General features: G+C 42.0%; 1 protein-coding gene across 2 annotated transcripts in view; it reads left to right on the top strand.

Annotated features, from left to right (window-relative positions):
• The first annotated feature begins 12408 nt into the window (after positions 1-12408).
• Positions 12409-16424, top strand: part of LOC148326730 (contactin-4-like) — a 67611-nt gene continuing 63595 nt past the window's right edge. For both annotated transcript variants that reach the window (XM_088309066.1, XM_088309065.1), the window contains exon 1: positions 12409-12548. In XM_088309066.1, the coding sequence (XP_088165192.1) occupies positions 12494-12548 (55 nt within the window). In that variant the 5' untranslated portion in view covers positions 12409-12493. The remainder of the gene's footprint in view (positions 12549-16424) is intronic.

The raw sequence follows: 16424 nt of genomic DNA, 5'->3' as shown, positions 1-16424 counted from the left end.
TTATGCCCTACTGGGTGTTGGATGACCTCACAAGATTTCTAGCTTCTCCTAAAAGATCCGTCTTGAAAATGGCCATGCAAGTGTATCTGCAATCAAATCCACACTTTCCCCTCCTTCGGCCATTGTGGATTAAAAAAATAAAAAAAAACTCGTGATCTGATTGGCTATGGCAACAGTCTATTATCTCTAAGAGCCCGTTCACTCACACAGCTCAGACGCCCGCACGCTTCAATCTGAAGGTGAAGACCAATAGTACGTGCCTCTGGGGAAGAACATGGCCATGCTTGCCTTTGTCGTGTGAGATTATGTGAGAAAGCTGTCGTCACCTGTTTCCTACCCAAGCAGCTCAATGTGTTTCTCAGCAATTCGTCCTACAAATAAGATCCCGTTTCCTGCCACCGTCTGCTATGACAGCCAGCCAATCAGTCCGTCGGTCACCGTCAGCTCCACCGTCTAATTTTCGACTTGTTGATGACACAATCTCGGGTGTGTCAGAGTGTTGGACAGCGATCCGTGCAAGATGCTCCAACGCTACCTCGTGACTTCACTCCGCTTTCCGCCCACGGCGAGGACTTCGGCCTGGTCACGTTTCCGTTCTTCTGGCTAAGCCTTCTGCTCCCATTGTCACGTTCTGCCGGAGCATGTTTGTTTCCCGGTTGGGAATTCTGCGACAAAGACAACAAAGTAGGATTTCCCCGTCTTGCTCGCTATGAAACGGTCAGCAAGAAAACAACCTGAGAATTCAAACTGATCATCGTCACAATAAAACCAAACCAAATACTTTAAGACGCTCAGTGGACGGACTCAAAAGAGTAAAAAAAATCAGTCACTTCTAGAGATAAAATTGGAGTATTGTCATCCTTTGTAAACTGCCACCCACACGCTGTTCGCGTAGCACATACGTGTGGGTGCTGACAGAATTTAGGAGCGAATTCCATTTCAGTAAATCTTCAATAAAGTGTTACATTATCACCTTCTGAAAATTCGAGACAGATGTAATCTCCAAATTATATTGCCCTTGCGTATTCTGTTGGGTTTTTTTTGTTCATGTATTTCTTTTTTTACAGTCTTCTTTCCATTTTATTTTACGGACGGATATTTTCTGTATAAGGTTAAAAAAACACATTTGTAATTAAATGAGAAAGAAATCAATGTCGTAATAATAATAATAATAATAATAATAATAATCAGACCACTTCCACCTATTGAGCCGAACACATAAAGCAGAATAATCAATACACTTGAAGAGTGGTTGAAGGGCCTTCATTGTTTGTGGTGGCTGATTTGTTTGCGTAAATTATTCATCAGCAGAAAGTGATGGCCTTTGCTAAGGAGCTCTTTGGAAACGACTTGCTTTCCCTTATCATGTTTAATCTTGCTGCAGTAATGCAGTTCCTAACCGTTTGCTCTTAATGGGCTGCCTATTAGGTCACATGACGTAAGACCATTTAGATGTGTTTTGGACTGCCATTCCAAAGGGCCTTTTTGCTTCTAATCTCTGCCACTTAGATGACTGGCGAATCACAAAGCCACGGGAGGTGTGAGGACCGTCTTTGGTTTCAAATAGAGTCAGAAAACCAAGTCGAGTCGGTTGCTCGCCACTGCTTTTGACGACTCACACCATTGGAAATGCAGTTCAACGATATAGAAAAAAAACAAGTAGCCCTTTCAAATTCTATTGAATCATTCACATTTACAATTCAGAAGGAAACGCAGAAGGTTAAAGCCAAAAGTGAAAGTCCTATCCACTCGTGTGTCCAGAGCGAAGACCAAACTTGATCTTGAAGTTGAACAAGCATCATACGAACCATATTACATTGTGTCCCTCATGTGAGGACTCCCCACACACCACGTATCCTTGTTACCGTGTCCTCTAGCGCACACGAGAGCTCTTGAAATGCTGCACCTGCAAAGGCGTGATAAGATGAGAGGTGCTGCATCTGTGGCTTGAAGATCAGCACACCGCAAGTGAGTGATGGGCTGGCACAACTCAAAACGAGACACTTCTCCTCCTCCCCTATGCTCACCTTATTCTTCTTTTAATTACGGTGGACTGTGATAAAGGTTTTGAAATTTGAAGTTCAAGAACATTTTCCAGAAAAAAAACATTCCGTAAACGCGGAGGCAGTATAATCCGAATTACAAAATGTTGTGTTTAGCATCAGAAAGGGAAATTTACTTTTCACAGCCATCACTGTGTATAAGTATGAAAGTAAATAAAAAACAGAGCACTTTGTCAATGGTAGAGTTCCATTTAATGAACGGACCAAAAGTAGTTTCAATCACCGTAAATGGTTGCAGTCTGTGTAAATTTTCCATATCATTAAATTGTTTTACTTTGCTGCCTTTCAGATTGTAATAGAAGAACCCGATCTCAACCCAACTGTATTTATGAAGCTTTTTATCACTAATGTATGCAAAGTGCTGGACATGGAGCAGATGCAATGAAAACAACAGAGGCCCCGAAATTGACCCTTGTGGAACTCCGGATGACATTTGAGCATTGTAAGACATCTTTTCATCATAGTGTTGTTATTCTTAAATTCCATGCATGCGTGCATCCATTTTCTTCCGCTTCTCCGGGGTCGGGCCACGGGTGCAACAGCTTTAGCACGGAAGTCCAGTCATCCTTCTCCCTGAACGTCATCGCAGTCTTCCGAGATAATCCCAAACCTTTTCACAGGCTAGCCAGGAGTCAGTCCTTGCATGTCATGTGTCACCCATGGAACCTCCTCCCAGTGGGACGCGCCTGGAACGTCTGACAAGCTGAAAAGATTCGATAAATATGTTGTACTAAGTGCAGGAGTGATCCGATACGCTTGTTTCCCGAAGTGGGTTATTCAAATTTTGTCAAATGTCCTTTGGCGTGTATATTGGATTGGATTTTGCCTCAACTCCTTTGGGGCGTGACACAAAGGTGAAATTCCACTTTCCAAAGAAATTGTCTCTTTACATATTTATGGGTATGTCTGTATGTTGATTATTCTACATTCATATTCATAAATTCAACGAGTTAACGCGTCGGAATATCTAATGGAGTGTATTCGTAACGCCGGTCAGTGCAGAAAAAAATAACAGAAAAGTGTTTCAAACGAGTCGTTTTCCTTTTCTGCTCCCAAATTAATTTAGTGTACGCACATGTCTGTAAATATTTTGCTCCCACATCCTTTGTCTTTGTTTAAGTGTCGGCCAAAAGGCAACGAAGAGAACGCAGCGTAATGGTCACAAGAGGGTATGTCACCCTATAAAACAAGTAAGTTGCTAATGACTTTTTCAGGAACTAATTTTCTGCTTTGTGGCACATCCCATAAAACTGTGTTCTTGTGCTGCAACAGGGGATGGATAGAGATTTAACTGCCTTCTCTCTTTATAGTCTCACAGCGGCCTTTGCATATGCTACAGACTTAGGGGGTTCTCTGTTGAATCTGTCGCCTCGCTACCCTACCCTTCTCTCTTTTTTTTTTTTTTCTTCCCAATTCAACCAGGATTACTTTGCTGATTGAGTGTGTCGATTTCAATCTCACGTATCGAATGGCCTTGAGGTTAAACATGAATGCGTCTTCTAATTCCACAAAGCCCTTCACCTCCCTGCTCTGTGTATGTTGCGTGTTGCTGCCTTGTTATTTTTGCCCAAACTCAGCACAGCGGCAGCGAACATAAAAGTGACAGTAATGCTGAAATGAGCTTTAAAATGCTGAACCGTGCTTCTTCCACTCGCTTGCGCTCCCATCATTTTCATCCAAACCCCGGGAGTTGGCACTATGATGACAGGTGCGCACGAGATGATTTGAAATTGTGTAAGGTTAAAAGGAGGGTGTTAAAAGCTGGCCGTCGCAAGCCGCGGTACTTGTGTACACAGACGGGCATGTCGTAAAAACAGACATTTCGTCCGTCAAACACGAGGGAGGGAAAACTTTCCATTTGGGCTCTGTGGAGGCTTTCTTTCAAACTGGCCTCGCTGATGAACGGCTGCAGAAGCATGACTTAATTATGACTGTACAGGAAATACAGTCCATCCCTTGTAATGATCCACGCGCGCGGCCATCGATAAAAAGGCTTGATAAACGCAGACTTCCTGCGCCAGGATGGATAAATACAGCCTGAGTAATGAGACACGGCTTGCCTGAGATGATGTCGCTGCTCTAGATCGTCTGCGGTTGCGGGGTTGGGCTGGTTGGACAGACACATTTTGGGCTTGTGCTCTATAATAGAACACAGACGGAGATACCACAGAGTCCATAATGGGGAAATGACATTTTCAGCGATTTGCTTTTGTCTGGACAACTGCGTTCTCACCACGCGGAGAAAGCAATTGCGCTCGACATATTGGTACGAAGGATCGATCCAATTGTCAAATACATATTTATTGCAACTCGTTCACTATCAGCCGAATCAATAAAATGGATCTTTGACGTCCTTAGCCGTCAATGGCAGTAAATGAGTTCATATGAATTAGCGCTCCACAACGCATGCAGACATTGATTTTTCTATTATTCGCCGGTGTTTTTCCCCAGCTCTGACTAAAGCTCCATAAATGGGCCATTTAAAATAATTCCATTCATTAAAAAAAAAAAAAAAAAGTCTTACAGGCTCAAGGGAAGCCGACATTAGCAGAGCCAAGATCTAAGTGAACACTCACCTCCGACTGTCACAAAAGAGACAGGCTCGCCCTCCTCCCTTTTCTCCAGAAAGATGCGTCCATGTCATGGCTCGTGCGTCCCACGGGATGCACGCGACAAGCTGCCATGACAGAGGGACCGTGTAAAGAGATCATATAGAGAGCAAAGGTCCAGAATCTGATTTTAACATCAAATAATGTCAGTGCACAGAAGAATATGTTTCGCGTTCAATCGGGATTCGTCAGTTTTTCGTTAGAAGCTAAACTTTCCTGATTAATTGTGCCCATGGGTGGAGTTTTCTTTCTTTTGGTATTTTTGCAAGCTAGCGCAATTAGAAACTGGCTTTGGTAATTTTGCTGTTGTGAACACAGCACGCAAGATGGAAGCACATAAAGTATGTTTAAAAAGGAACTGCAAGCAGACTCAGTTGGGAATTTTTTGACCAGCCACCGAATCCTGAATAGTACGGAAACCTGAGTGGAACCAAGAGCTGGGTTGTATTAGAAGAAGAAACATAAACTCGTCAAAGAACCAACAAAGCAAATTTTATATATATGAAAAAAACATTTTCATATTTAAAGAGGACGACTTTAGTGTAAATGATTTGTGAGTGTGAATGGTTGCACTTCAATGTGTGCCCTTCGACTGGATGGCGACCAGTTCATTGTTGACCCCGCCTGGCGCCCGAAGACGGCTGGGATGCCTCGCGAGGATAAGCGTTTCAGAAAATGTCTGTAAATATATTGAGAGAGTCTGACTTTCTAATGTGGCGGGGGAGAGTGTTGCAAATTCAAATTCAGCAGTTGGGGGCAAATTGCGGCAATCAATATTTAAATAGGACTTATGAATATTGTTTAATTAATGTTGAAATATAATTATTTTAGGGGGAAATGCTTATAATACCTGTTATAAGTTAAGAACAAACTATTTTTCAGAGCAAATCTGTAGAAGATAACAAAACAAATCCATTCAGAGAGGAACATAAACTCGACACTCAGTGAATCACACCAGGCTGATTTGGCATGATCTGGGCCCCGAGCCTGCAATTCGATCTGATACACTTAAACGGTGACTTAAAGGACGCAAGGTCCTCTGTAACAAAAAAATAAAAAATAAAATAAATGAGAAAAAAAATGACGGACAGCGTTGAAGGCAAAGAATACACAAGTTCAAAAGACTTTCTCACTCTTTCTGCAAGTCAAATTAGAACATGTTTATGCAACATCTATATATTTGGAGACGTAACAAATACGTGAACCCTGTTTCAGGACAATGCGCAGTTTATTTTGTTGACCTCTTAAAAGGAACCTATAGAACGGAAGGAAACCTCGTGCCTCCTTGCTACCTAATTCTTTCTAACCTCACCTTCCTGAGCCCCCCCCCCCTCCTTATATCGATATGGCCCCGACAATTATCAGGCAGCCCGAAAGTGGTCCATGAACAACTCGCGCTGCATCCCAGCATCAACAGGGAGGGAGGGAGGGGCAGTATGGGAGGGCGTGTGAGAAGGAGGGGAGAGAGTCTGTTCCGCTCGGATGGCCGGCACACCGAGAGGCTGGTCCGAGGAGACTCAAAAGGCTTTCTCTGTTCCTTTTTTTTTTTTCTTGAGCTCACCGGCCGCCATCGTACGCCCCGCTCGTGCTCCTGCTGCCGCTCCTGCTGCCGCTGCCGCTCGGTAGGAGGGGACGTCGCGCCCCCCCTCCCCTCCTCCTCCTCCAGCCCGCCCCCCTCGCAGTGAGGACAACACTTCACACTTCACTTTTCCAGGCTGCGAGAACACTCGGGGATACAGACGGAGAGGGAGGCTGTGGGATGGAGACGAGGAGTCGTGCTGTCACACAAAGCCGCACCGCCCGTCAAATGTAGCGCACACGCGCAAGAAGAAAGAAGAAAAAAAAAAAGAGGATCGGCGCGCACGAGTCACGGATCGGTGTGGCGATGCCCAAGTCACCCAATACGGATTAAATAGAGGCGGCGCGAATTTGGCACCCAAAAAAAAATAACAGGTAGGTGAGACATTTTTTCTTTTAAAATCATCATAATCGCGTGTCGTCATCAACTCCATTCCGATATGGTGTCATTTAAGTACACAAATGTGCTAAATAAGAGACACACAACTCTTAGGGGAGGTTGCAGACGTGATTGCCTGCTCTGAATTCCACTTGCTGCTGATCATCCACTTTATTCACAAACGGTCATGTTGCAAGTTAAGGGAGTGGGGAAAAAAGTAATCTGCGTCCAGTGCAGATGTTTAGTAATCCTTGACAGTGGACCCTCCCTATTATAATCCCTGCAGATTTTCCGATTGTATCCCCGCCGCTGTTGAGCACCTCCCGTAACCAGTAGTCCATCCAGGATCCGGTGGGATTACACACGGGCGAATTTGAGCTCTGAGATCAATCCTGTGTGCATGGTGCGAGTTGAGATGTCATCCATCCCTGAAAAGTGGACGGCTTAACCCAACCTCATTTAGTTTGTATAGAACGCGCACTTTACGGGGGTGTGGTTGGAGACCACATTTTTTTTTTATGGATACGGAACCTTAACGATACACTTGACTCTCCCGATTTGAAACAGCAGCTCAAAGTCTATCAATTCATTTGATAATTCTCACCAATTAAAAGCTCGTGTTTAGGGAATGACGCTTTTAATGAGGCTGCAGTCCAAGAAAATGCGTCTGTGACACTAACCCAGTCAGAGCATGTGGCACGCGCCAGTTTTGTGATCACGAGCCTACATTGTTCATTTCACATCGTCTTTGGCTTTCTGCAGTCACAGCGCAATCTGTTGCATCAACTCACTGAATTAGTAGAGAACCAAATTTATGTCTTAGAAGGCTACACTTTGATTAGAGCAGTAATTCCATTTGGAAAATCAAAAAGTTATTGCTGATCTTTTTAAAGTTAAAAGACATTGTTGTGCTTTTAATCACTCGGCTGTTTATGTTCCATTGAAATTAATGCGTTGTAATATGAGAGCAAATGTTTTTTTTTTTAAATTTTTTATGTGCTCTGTGATTGGCTAATCACCAGTCGGGTTTGTGCCACGCCTCTAGCCCAAATCAGCTGGGGTGCAGTTCCAGCTCTGCTTTGACCCGCACAAGGACAAACCGTAGACAAAATGGATGGATGCGTGACGTTGAGGTGATAATGAGTCTGGAAACTTTGTTGTGATGGGATGGTGAAATCTTTATTTGTTAAGCCTAAAGGACAGCTGCGAGAAGAAAAAGATTCAAGTCATCTCATTGAGTCAGGACAATTTCCACTTTTTTTTTTTACAAATTGTTTCCGTAAATGCCCCATTTGGATCGGAATCAGTTTAGTATAATCGCATCGCCTTAAGATGCTCGCTAACTTGCAGGCGTTTGGTTACAAAGAATTGCAGCGTTTGAGTCGTCACTGATTGTCTGAGGCTATCATGTTTTTTTTTTTCAATTCAAACATTGTTGCACACTGCATGTCTTTTGTGCAAGGCTTTAATTGAGTGCTTTATAAGCATCCCACAGCAAGCAGCTTCAGAAGGCAGATTTGGGCTCGGGGACTGCTGCATTATTAATTGAACGACTATGCAAACATCTTCATTCCACATGAAAACGAACAGAAGCGATGTGTCGTAATGGCTCGTGACGATGTGCTCGACGTCACTTTGATTTTGATGTCGGATCAGAGGGATGCAAAGTAATTATTGAGGCAGTTTGACTCCCCCCTTTTAATGCGGCAATCGCAATAGATAACGCCGGAACACACTCCACAGGCGACTTTATTGTCTTTGCCTTAATCAAGGTTAAAAGACAAACGACTCTGAACAATAGAATTAATTAACTTGCCGGTTTCAGAACTGTGAAGAAACATTTCCTCCTTGAAGATTTTTTTTTTTTTAATTTAGCCTCCCAAAAAGTTTTTATTCAAGCTTAATCAGATACATACTTTCCCAAGGTGAAAGTTTTTGTTTTATACTGTTGAGGGTGTGGAAAGGTGGGAAAGCAGATTCCATACAAATCTGGAGACGAGTACCTTTGGAGAAATCCGGAAAACAAATCTTGAAATGACTTACAACAAGGGTCGTTGATCTTAAAGCAGGACTGGAGAATCCAAAAACTGGATTGGTGTGCGCCGAAGAGAGAGCTGCTGGCTGGCACCTAAAGAAATAACTTCATATTTGTGATTAATGAGTCGCTTTGGCGGTGGCATTGTTGTAAGAATATTGGCGGCTCGGCAGATGCACCACCGGAGTCAATTTGAGACTCGGAATATCACCGGCGAACGCGGAGTAAGTACATAATAAGACTTGGATTGATGAAGCCTACGCTCGGGAGATGTGAAGAAGTACCGCTCTGACTCTGGGGACGGCGAAACAGAAACGTGAAGCCGTCCGTAGTACTGCATAGTATCACCTTCAACTTGGGAAAAGTGAATGATTTGCCCACAATATGCAAATGTGTTACCGTATGCGAGTCACAGATTAGTCATCTAGGGACAGCCACGTCACAGGCTAGGTTGGATACACTCCACGGATTCCGTTAGATTACACCCCAGAGATTTGTAGTACCGTATTTTCCGGACTACAAGTCGCTCCGGAATATAAATCAAACCAGCGTGAAAATGCATAATGAGGTAGGGAAAAAAAACATACAAAAGTCGCACTTTGTATCAGTCGCTAAATACTTGATCAAAAACCGGCCTTTCATGGAAGGCAAGTTATAAAATTAATAAACAATTAAAGAACAGGCTGAAAAGGTGTAAGATATATAAATAAAGGTTATTTAGCTACGCGCAAAATACATTTGAACAATAAATTAGTTTTTCCGCTGAGCGTGAAGACGAATCGTGAGGCTTGCATGTTGTTCGAGCAGCCACGGGACAACTTGTCGCTCTGGCTGTGGCCATCTATTTTTCGTTGTTTTTTTTTCTTGATCACAGTTGGAGTCGTCGCCGCTTTTCGCCAGTCCCTAACAAGTTTCTCATTCACTCCAAACTTCGATTGTGGTTTTCAGCCACAAATGTCACTACTTGCCGGACGTAGTGTGCAGAATATGATTCTTATAAGGGGCTTTCATGTCCAGTTGTTCTCAGTTGTCTGTGTAAGGAGTAGGAGATATCGGTGCTTAAGACTAGAGTGCCCTCTTGTGGCTATCTGTCTGTTTTTTTTTCATGTATAAGTTGCTCCCGAGTATAATTCGCAGGACCAGCCGACCTATGAAAAAAAAGTGGGACTTGTGACTTACGTTGACAAGTCTTGAAACGTGGGAGAAAATTGGAACGCTACGGCCGACCATGGGAATTGAATCCTCGGAGCTAATACATATTTGATTCAATTTATTGAAATATTGTGGTTTGACCAATAATTATCTGCAGTGGTGACCGAACACATGTTGCTATAAGAATTTTTTTTTCTGAGACTCAGCTCATTTTCCCATTTTATTATTTTTTTTTGGACTGCTCTCACAACAGAACAATATTAATTTTCTCTCCCCGCATCACCTACAAGCACCTCATTTTCTGTAACACTTAAAATCTGATTTATCAGACTTTCGCTTGGCGCCATGATTCACTTTGATTTTATTTGATCAACACCCTTATTCGTTGTGTCACCGCGCCGCAAAATATTGTCGTTTTATTTGTAAATAAATTATTCTGAAAAAGGGGACATGCAGCACAATGCATTTTTTTCACAATGCAATAATTCGTCCCAGGTGTAGTGTGACATGCTTTTGTGGAAACGCTCCAAAAATTACGAAGCATAAACAGCATATTTCTTGCCATGGTGAAATTGGGTCACTTTAGGGTCGGATGTGTTTGAAGCAGTGCGCCAGACCTCATCGTGTCCCACATACTGCTGGGCCAATGACAAGCCTCGGCTTTCCAGCTCGACTCACAACACGATTGTGTCGTTACCTGGTCCGGCTGCCCCGCTCTTCTGTCCTCCACCTTTAATTCATTCAACACACTCATTATCTCATTCACTCCCATTGACGGGTATTTACGTTAAAAAGTCCATTCATTTTTACCTATGCTGGCAGTGAATGAAGGGGCGGGGCTCAGAGTACTCAAGGCCAGCCTTCTTTGTGTTTCTCCCACTGTTTTTTAATGCACTACTTTTCGGTCCATTACGACCGCTCGGTTCTGTGATCTTGTTCATTCGGTCATGACCCGCAGCTCGTGACCGGAGTTGAGAGTGGGAATGTAGATCAACCGGTAAATGGAGAGCTTCGCCTTTTGTCTCAGCTCCTTCTTCAGCATGACGGACCGACCGATGCAGAGTCGGCACCAACCGCAGATGCTGATCGTGCGCTCCGTTTTTCACTAATTCGTGAACAAGACTGCGAGTTACATATATTTTGTTCGAACGTTACAAAATACTCTGGGTGCAACTAGAAGAGAATAGAACAGAATTTATGGGTCACAAAAAGGTTTATTGTTTACAGGGGCTGGCCGTGCGTTTCCCACCTAGGCCTTCAGTGAAGTCCTACTTGGTCCGACTTAAATAAATCCCCCTCATAATATCATTATTTATGACACCACGGCTGGACAAATAATATACAGAATGTTGGAGCACCTCAGCTCACGAGCTAGCTTCTCTTGAACGCTCCGTCTTCAAAATGGCACGGAAGTCAATCAAATGTACACTTTTCCCTCCTTACAAAAGCAGAAATATATTTTAGGTTTTCGAATGGTCGCCAAGTAAAAATGTCTGTCCTGGCCCTGCCGTGCCACAAGTGATTATCGAATCACAGGACACCTTCGCACCTTCAACGTAAGGTCTACGAGCCCCATAAGAACGTAAAGAAAAGCCTATTTTTTTATTTTTTTTGTCCTGCAATCGGTAAAATAGCAAAGTGGATATTAGTAGAACGCAAGATAACGAGACTCAACAACAATGCCGGTAATTGGACATGAATAAATAAATTGTTTCTCTGAATGCTGTTGTGAATGCGGAACAAAGACATTCATTATAAGGGAGTTTAATTATTTTGACTTGGACAAAACAAAACAGACATCTTTAAAATTCCAATCTTGGCTTGGCATTTAAAAGACTAAATTCATGAATATAGAAGAGTACAAATAAGCACCTTATAAAAAAAGACGGTTCTTTTTCAGTTTCAGAATCAGGTGCTCCAGCCACAACGTAAAGAAATACGGACAGTATATGTAGTATTTAAAAAAGCTCGAGGATTATGTGAGAATGTATCTGCTTTTAATTGATGAGGAAAATAAACATTTCTTGCTGAACGTTAAATCTCCGAATATGTGGATTTGTTCGTCCCATCTCATCGTGAACATGCCTCAAAATGTTTTGATCCGGTGTCGTGTATAAAATTAACATCAGTTGAGAATGTTAAAGGCTTTTGTTCGCTCACTAAGAAGTGGTTATTATCCCGGGCTTCGAGCTCGGTGCTTTTAGCCGACACACTTTGATATGCGTAAAAATGCTCTCTAGGAGTAAGTCTGCGGCCCTGCGCCATTGATGTACCCGAGTCGAACTCTGACAAGCCTCTTAATGATGTATGAAGATAAAAGGCATCTTTTGGAGAGGTGGATGGAGGTCTGAGCTGCAAGGTGCACGATACATAATTCATGATTAATGGCACAACCAAATCATTTCTGGTACTTTCGCTATGTGCTCTGCACCGCTTCCTTTTGATCTCACACGGTTTTGTTTTTCGTGGTGAATCACATCAGGGGTGGAATAACCCCCAAAAAAAAAAAATGATGGCGCCGAGCAGCCACACTTTTTTGTTTGTTTGAAATATCGAATCTATCTTATAACAGGTGTGTCTTTGTTTTGTCTGCAGATTGATAGCGCCGAAAAGTGCAAATTGGATTCCATACATTTGCGACTGGATGTGAGACGACTTTGACCCTTCCAAATTGAAGATGATGTTACTATGGAAACACGTGGTGCTGCAGTCACTCATGGGGTGCCTTGCAGGTAAAGTACCTCATGAACAACTTTTTGATGCGTGCCAAAGCTTGCCTTTTTGTGAATTGCAAGTTTCCACGTATTTGGGCCAGAGATGACAGGCTTGACGATGGCATCAGCGGAACGAACATTGTTTCAAAAAGCCGTATGCAGCCATTTGAGCGAGCATCTTGTTGTGTTAAAGCAATTTGCATGATTTGGCACCGATTTTGCGTAATACGCTCAGTGTGCATGCGGACGAGACGATAAGCAGCAAAAATCGCAACATAGCGTATCCAAAATGGAAAAACGGGAACAATGATTGAAAAGCGATCAATCCACCCATTGTCTAAAACGCTTATCGACATTTAGGTGGCGGCTGAGTCGAGCCTATCCTAGCTGACTCTGATTTGGTCGCCAGCCAATTGCATGGCACCGTAGGACAATTTGGAGTCTTCAACAAATTTACAGCAACTAATTGGTGATGCCTTGGTGGATTATTTGAATGGAAGCACAATTTCGTATAGTGAAACCTCTGAAATCCAACTTTTTAGTCATGCTGATTGATTTCGGATTTATTTGGGCTTTGAAATGAAATTCCTCATCGTACTTTAATTGGAATCATTTGTTAATATGCAAAGCACCATTTCTGCATAATTGAAAAAGTAAAAAAAAAAAATGATGTTACCCATATAAGCACACCCAAAATTGTGGGTATTTTTTTTCTTCATCGCATTCTCCTTTGCTTACCTTCCTCTTGCTTTGACAAAAAGTGTAAAAGAAAGAAAAATAAAGTAAGCATACAGCCTTAATCTTTTCATGCTATTGTATTGTCTGATTTCATTCAAGGTATAATTTTCTCCTAAATTCCTTGAAACTGTTGCTGTATTTGTGGTAATAAATTAATAATTAAGAAATAATAAATTTGCCAACACATGATAGCAAACAAAATATTGTGTATATATGTTTAAATGTGTCAAAGGTCCAGACTTAAAGGCACAAAGCAACAAGCACCGATTTTCTCCTCCAATAAATGTCACGGCCAAAAACAAGAAAAAACGTACATGACGGGTCCACACAATGTGCAACGAACAGGAATTGTCATAAAAAAAAATGTGGACAAATACAAATGGAGAAGAAAAAAATGTGCGTATTTAACTGAATTCTAATTTCAGTTAAATTTCGGCTTCATCTTTTTGCCGTGCAAGAGTCACTCTGACATTGGTGATCACATAATAGGCAACGATACTTTTTTTTATTTTTCATGAATAACGTCAGGTTGAATGACATCAACAGTCTTTCATCAATCGGTTATTGAGTTCCATCATCACTGAACGTTTGCAATAAATCACGTAAGAAAAGCTTGAATATGCCTGCGAATGCCGCCAATGGATATTTATAATGCTTTACAATTCGCGTGAAGGGGAACATTCCAAAAGTATCGTTGCCCATTTGGCCCAAAAAAAAAAAATTATTTAACAGAACTCAGAAAGAAAACATAAAAAAAATTAAACGGACAAGGCTAGACTAAGTTTTGGTATTTTTTGAACACCAGTAAAAGACGTTGCAGAGCAGCACATTTGAAAAAGGTGTTTTGCGCTGTTGTGGGTGTGAACACAGCCGAGTTGTTTCGTGTGAGAGGTGCACTGACAGTTCTTGAAATGATGGAAGAAGACAATTTGCTTGAGCAATGCGGCAGGTGGTCGCACGTAATATAAGTTTAAAAGGAAATGTAAGCAGACCTCCACAGATGGATGATATAAAGTTGGTTCGATTGCACATCTTTTTAGTGGGCACTTGGACACCGCCTTCCACCCCATAAAGTATGAACCAAATTCCCAAACTCGCCAATCTTGGCTTGCACCGGCATGAATATCAGAATACGCCAGATTATCCGCCTCAAGCGTAGTGGCGCTGTCTTTGAATAGAAAGTCCCTTGAGTATGTTTTTATTTTTTTTATTTTTTATGCTGCGTTCATGTGAAAATGTCACCAATGAAAATGCTAGGTAATGCGGAAATTAACACAACCCGATGCCCTTCGATTTCTTGCCTCGTAGCTATTCCTGCGTTGTATAACTTACAACTGCAGAACATCAAAATCCACTTGGTTTTAGGGATCTTTTTGAGAAGATCCAGTAAAAAAATAATGGACTAGATTTATTGATGCTTGTTCTACTGTTAAAGTTCAATGTTGCCAGTGTAGCCTTTAAAAAAAAAAACATGACAGTTCATTTTGCACACAAATGGTGCAACAAAGTCTTCGTGAGGGGTGGTCAGATTGGCCAGATAAATAATTTAAAAATAAAACTCTCATTTTTAATGTCATGATTTATAAGTACTCCCAAAACATTGACGTTGGCTTCATTGACCAATTTAATCTTGTTTCTAGATGAGAATTAAACTAGCGTGAATCCTGGCATCCAGCCCGGGGTGGGCACCGTCTTTTGCCCAAAGTAACCCTCATGAGGAACGCTGTCGAGAAAATGGACATGCCTTGATTATAGCTCATTTAATCTCAATTAATGAATTAATTAGAAAAATGCCTATACTATTTAAATTTCATTTTACAGATGTTTTACCAATTTTTAAATAATTACTAATATATATATTTACAATCCCAACATTTTTTGTCTTTACAAATCCTAACACGACTCTGCCAAGAATTTGCCCAGGAAACTTAAATGGCAAATAAACACAAGTGGAGACATGGCAATATTCATGGAATATTTTTAAAGTCAAAGAAAAATATTCCGGCTGAGTTTCTAGTACTGTATATGATATGTGGTCGAGAACAAAAGCGATGGAGATTGCTGCTTGGCTCAATTTCGATATCTTCCCCAACATTTAATTGGAGCGAGATTTCATGGAAATGGCTCTGTGAGCAGCATAGCAGATTTAAACACTTCCTGGGAGAGGGCGAGAGAGAGAGAGAGAGAGAGAGAGCACTAAGGATGAGAAAGACACACTGTTGAGCCGGCGCAATTGTGCCGCCGCTTAGCCATGTGTCACTCCAACACCGGACACGCTGACTGAGTCGCGGGCTGCCCTGAGCAGGACAAAGTGGGCAACGCTGCAAGCCCAACTGTCATCACAAATGGGAAAAGAGGACAAAAGTGTCGAGGTCATGGTAGAGGTTTCATGTAAACATCCGAAATAATCTCGAGAAGCACTATTCAAAAAAATGTATGTGTGCCTTTTGGGTATTGTAAAATTGCAAATCTGTTGAGAGCAGTCTGTCATCATTGAGTTTGAACATTTGGCATCGTTCCACGTGTCGAAGGAGGGTGGAGGCGTCCATGATTAGCACAGTTGTAGAATCGACATCTGAGGCGGACGATCGGAAATACAGCTGTCTGATGTTTTCGAGAAAGTCGGCCTCTCCAACTTTTGTTTGAAATTGATGATAGTTTGTTTTGTTTTTTTTACTAGCGAACCACCAATGTGAGCCCAAACGACCCCCCTTCTTGCACTTTTTGCACACATATCAAATTTCAATTGAACTGATTGCTCACCCTTTTCCTATCAAAGTAATATTTTTTTTTAAATTATTTTTGTCTTCTTTAGTTGTTTACTTTTGGACATCTGCGACTTCCACCATCAGCAGCAAGCGCAACACATCAGGAAAAAGAAATGCAGATGGAAAAGCTATTGCATTCATAGAGATGGAGGAAATATTTAAAAACATGAATTTTAATGAGCAGAATTATTGTTGTCATTTTAGACATGCAGTACATGCGTGTAGCCTCGCATCATCGCAACACCGCTGAAGCGCAATGTTGCAAATGAGGCGCTCAAGATGTATCTGCGTCATCGTGCTCAGTGGCCATGAAGGGCATTTCTTGGGCCGATGTTCATGTCAGATGGCCTGATATGTCAAGGTCTCTGCCCTGATCTCTCCCGGCCGT

This window comes from Idiotropiscis lumnitzeri, chromosome 11, assembly GCF_059441095.1.
Source record: "Idiotropiscis lumnitzeri isolate Australia: NSW breed Sydney's pygmy pipehorse chromosome 11, RoL_Ilum_1.0, whole genome shotgun sequence".
Classification (NCBI taxonomy): Eukaryota; Metazoa; Chordata; class Actinopteri; order Syngnathiformes; family Syngnathidae; genus Idiotropiscis; species Idiotropiscis lumnitzeri.
This window is presented reverse-complemented; position numbering and strand designations above follow the sequence as displayed.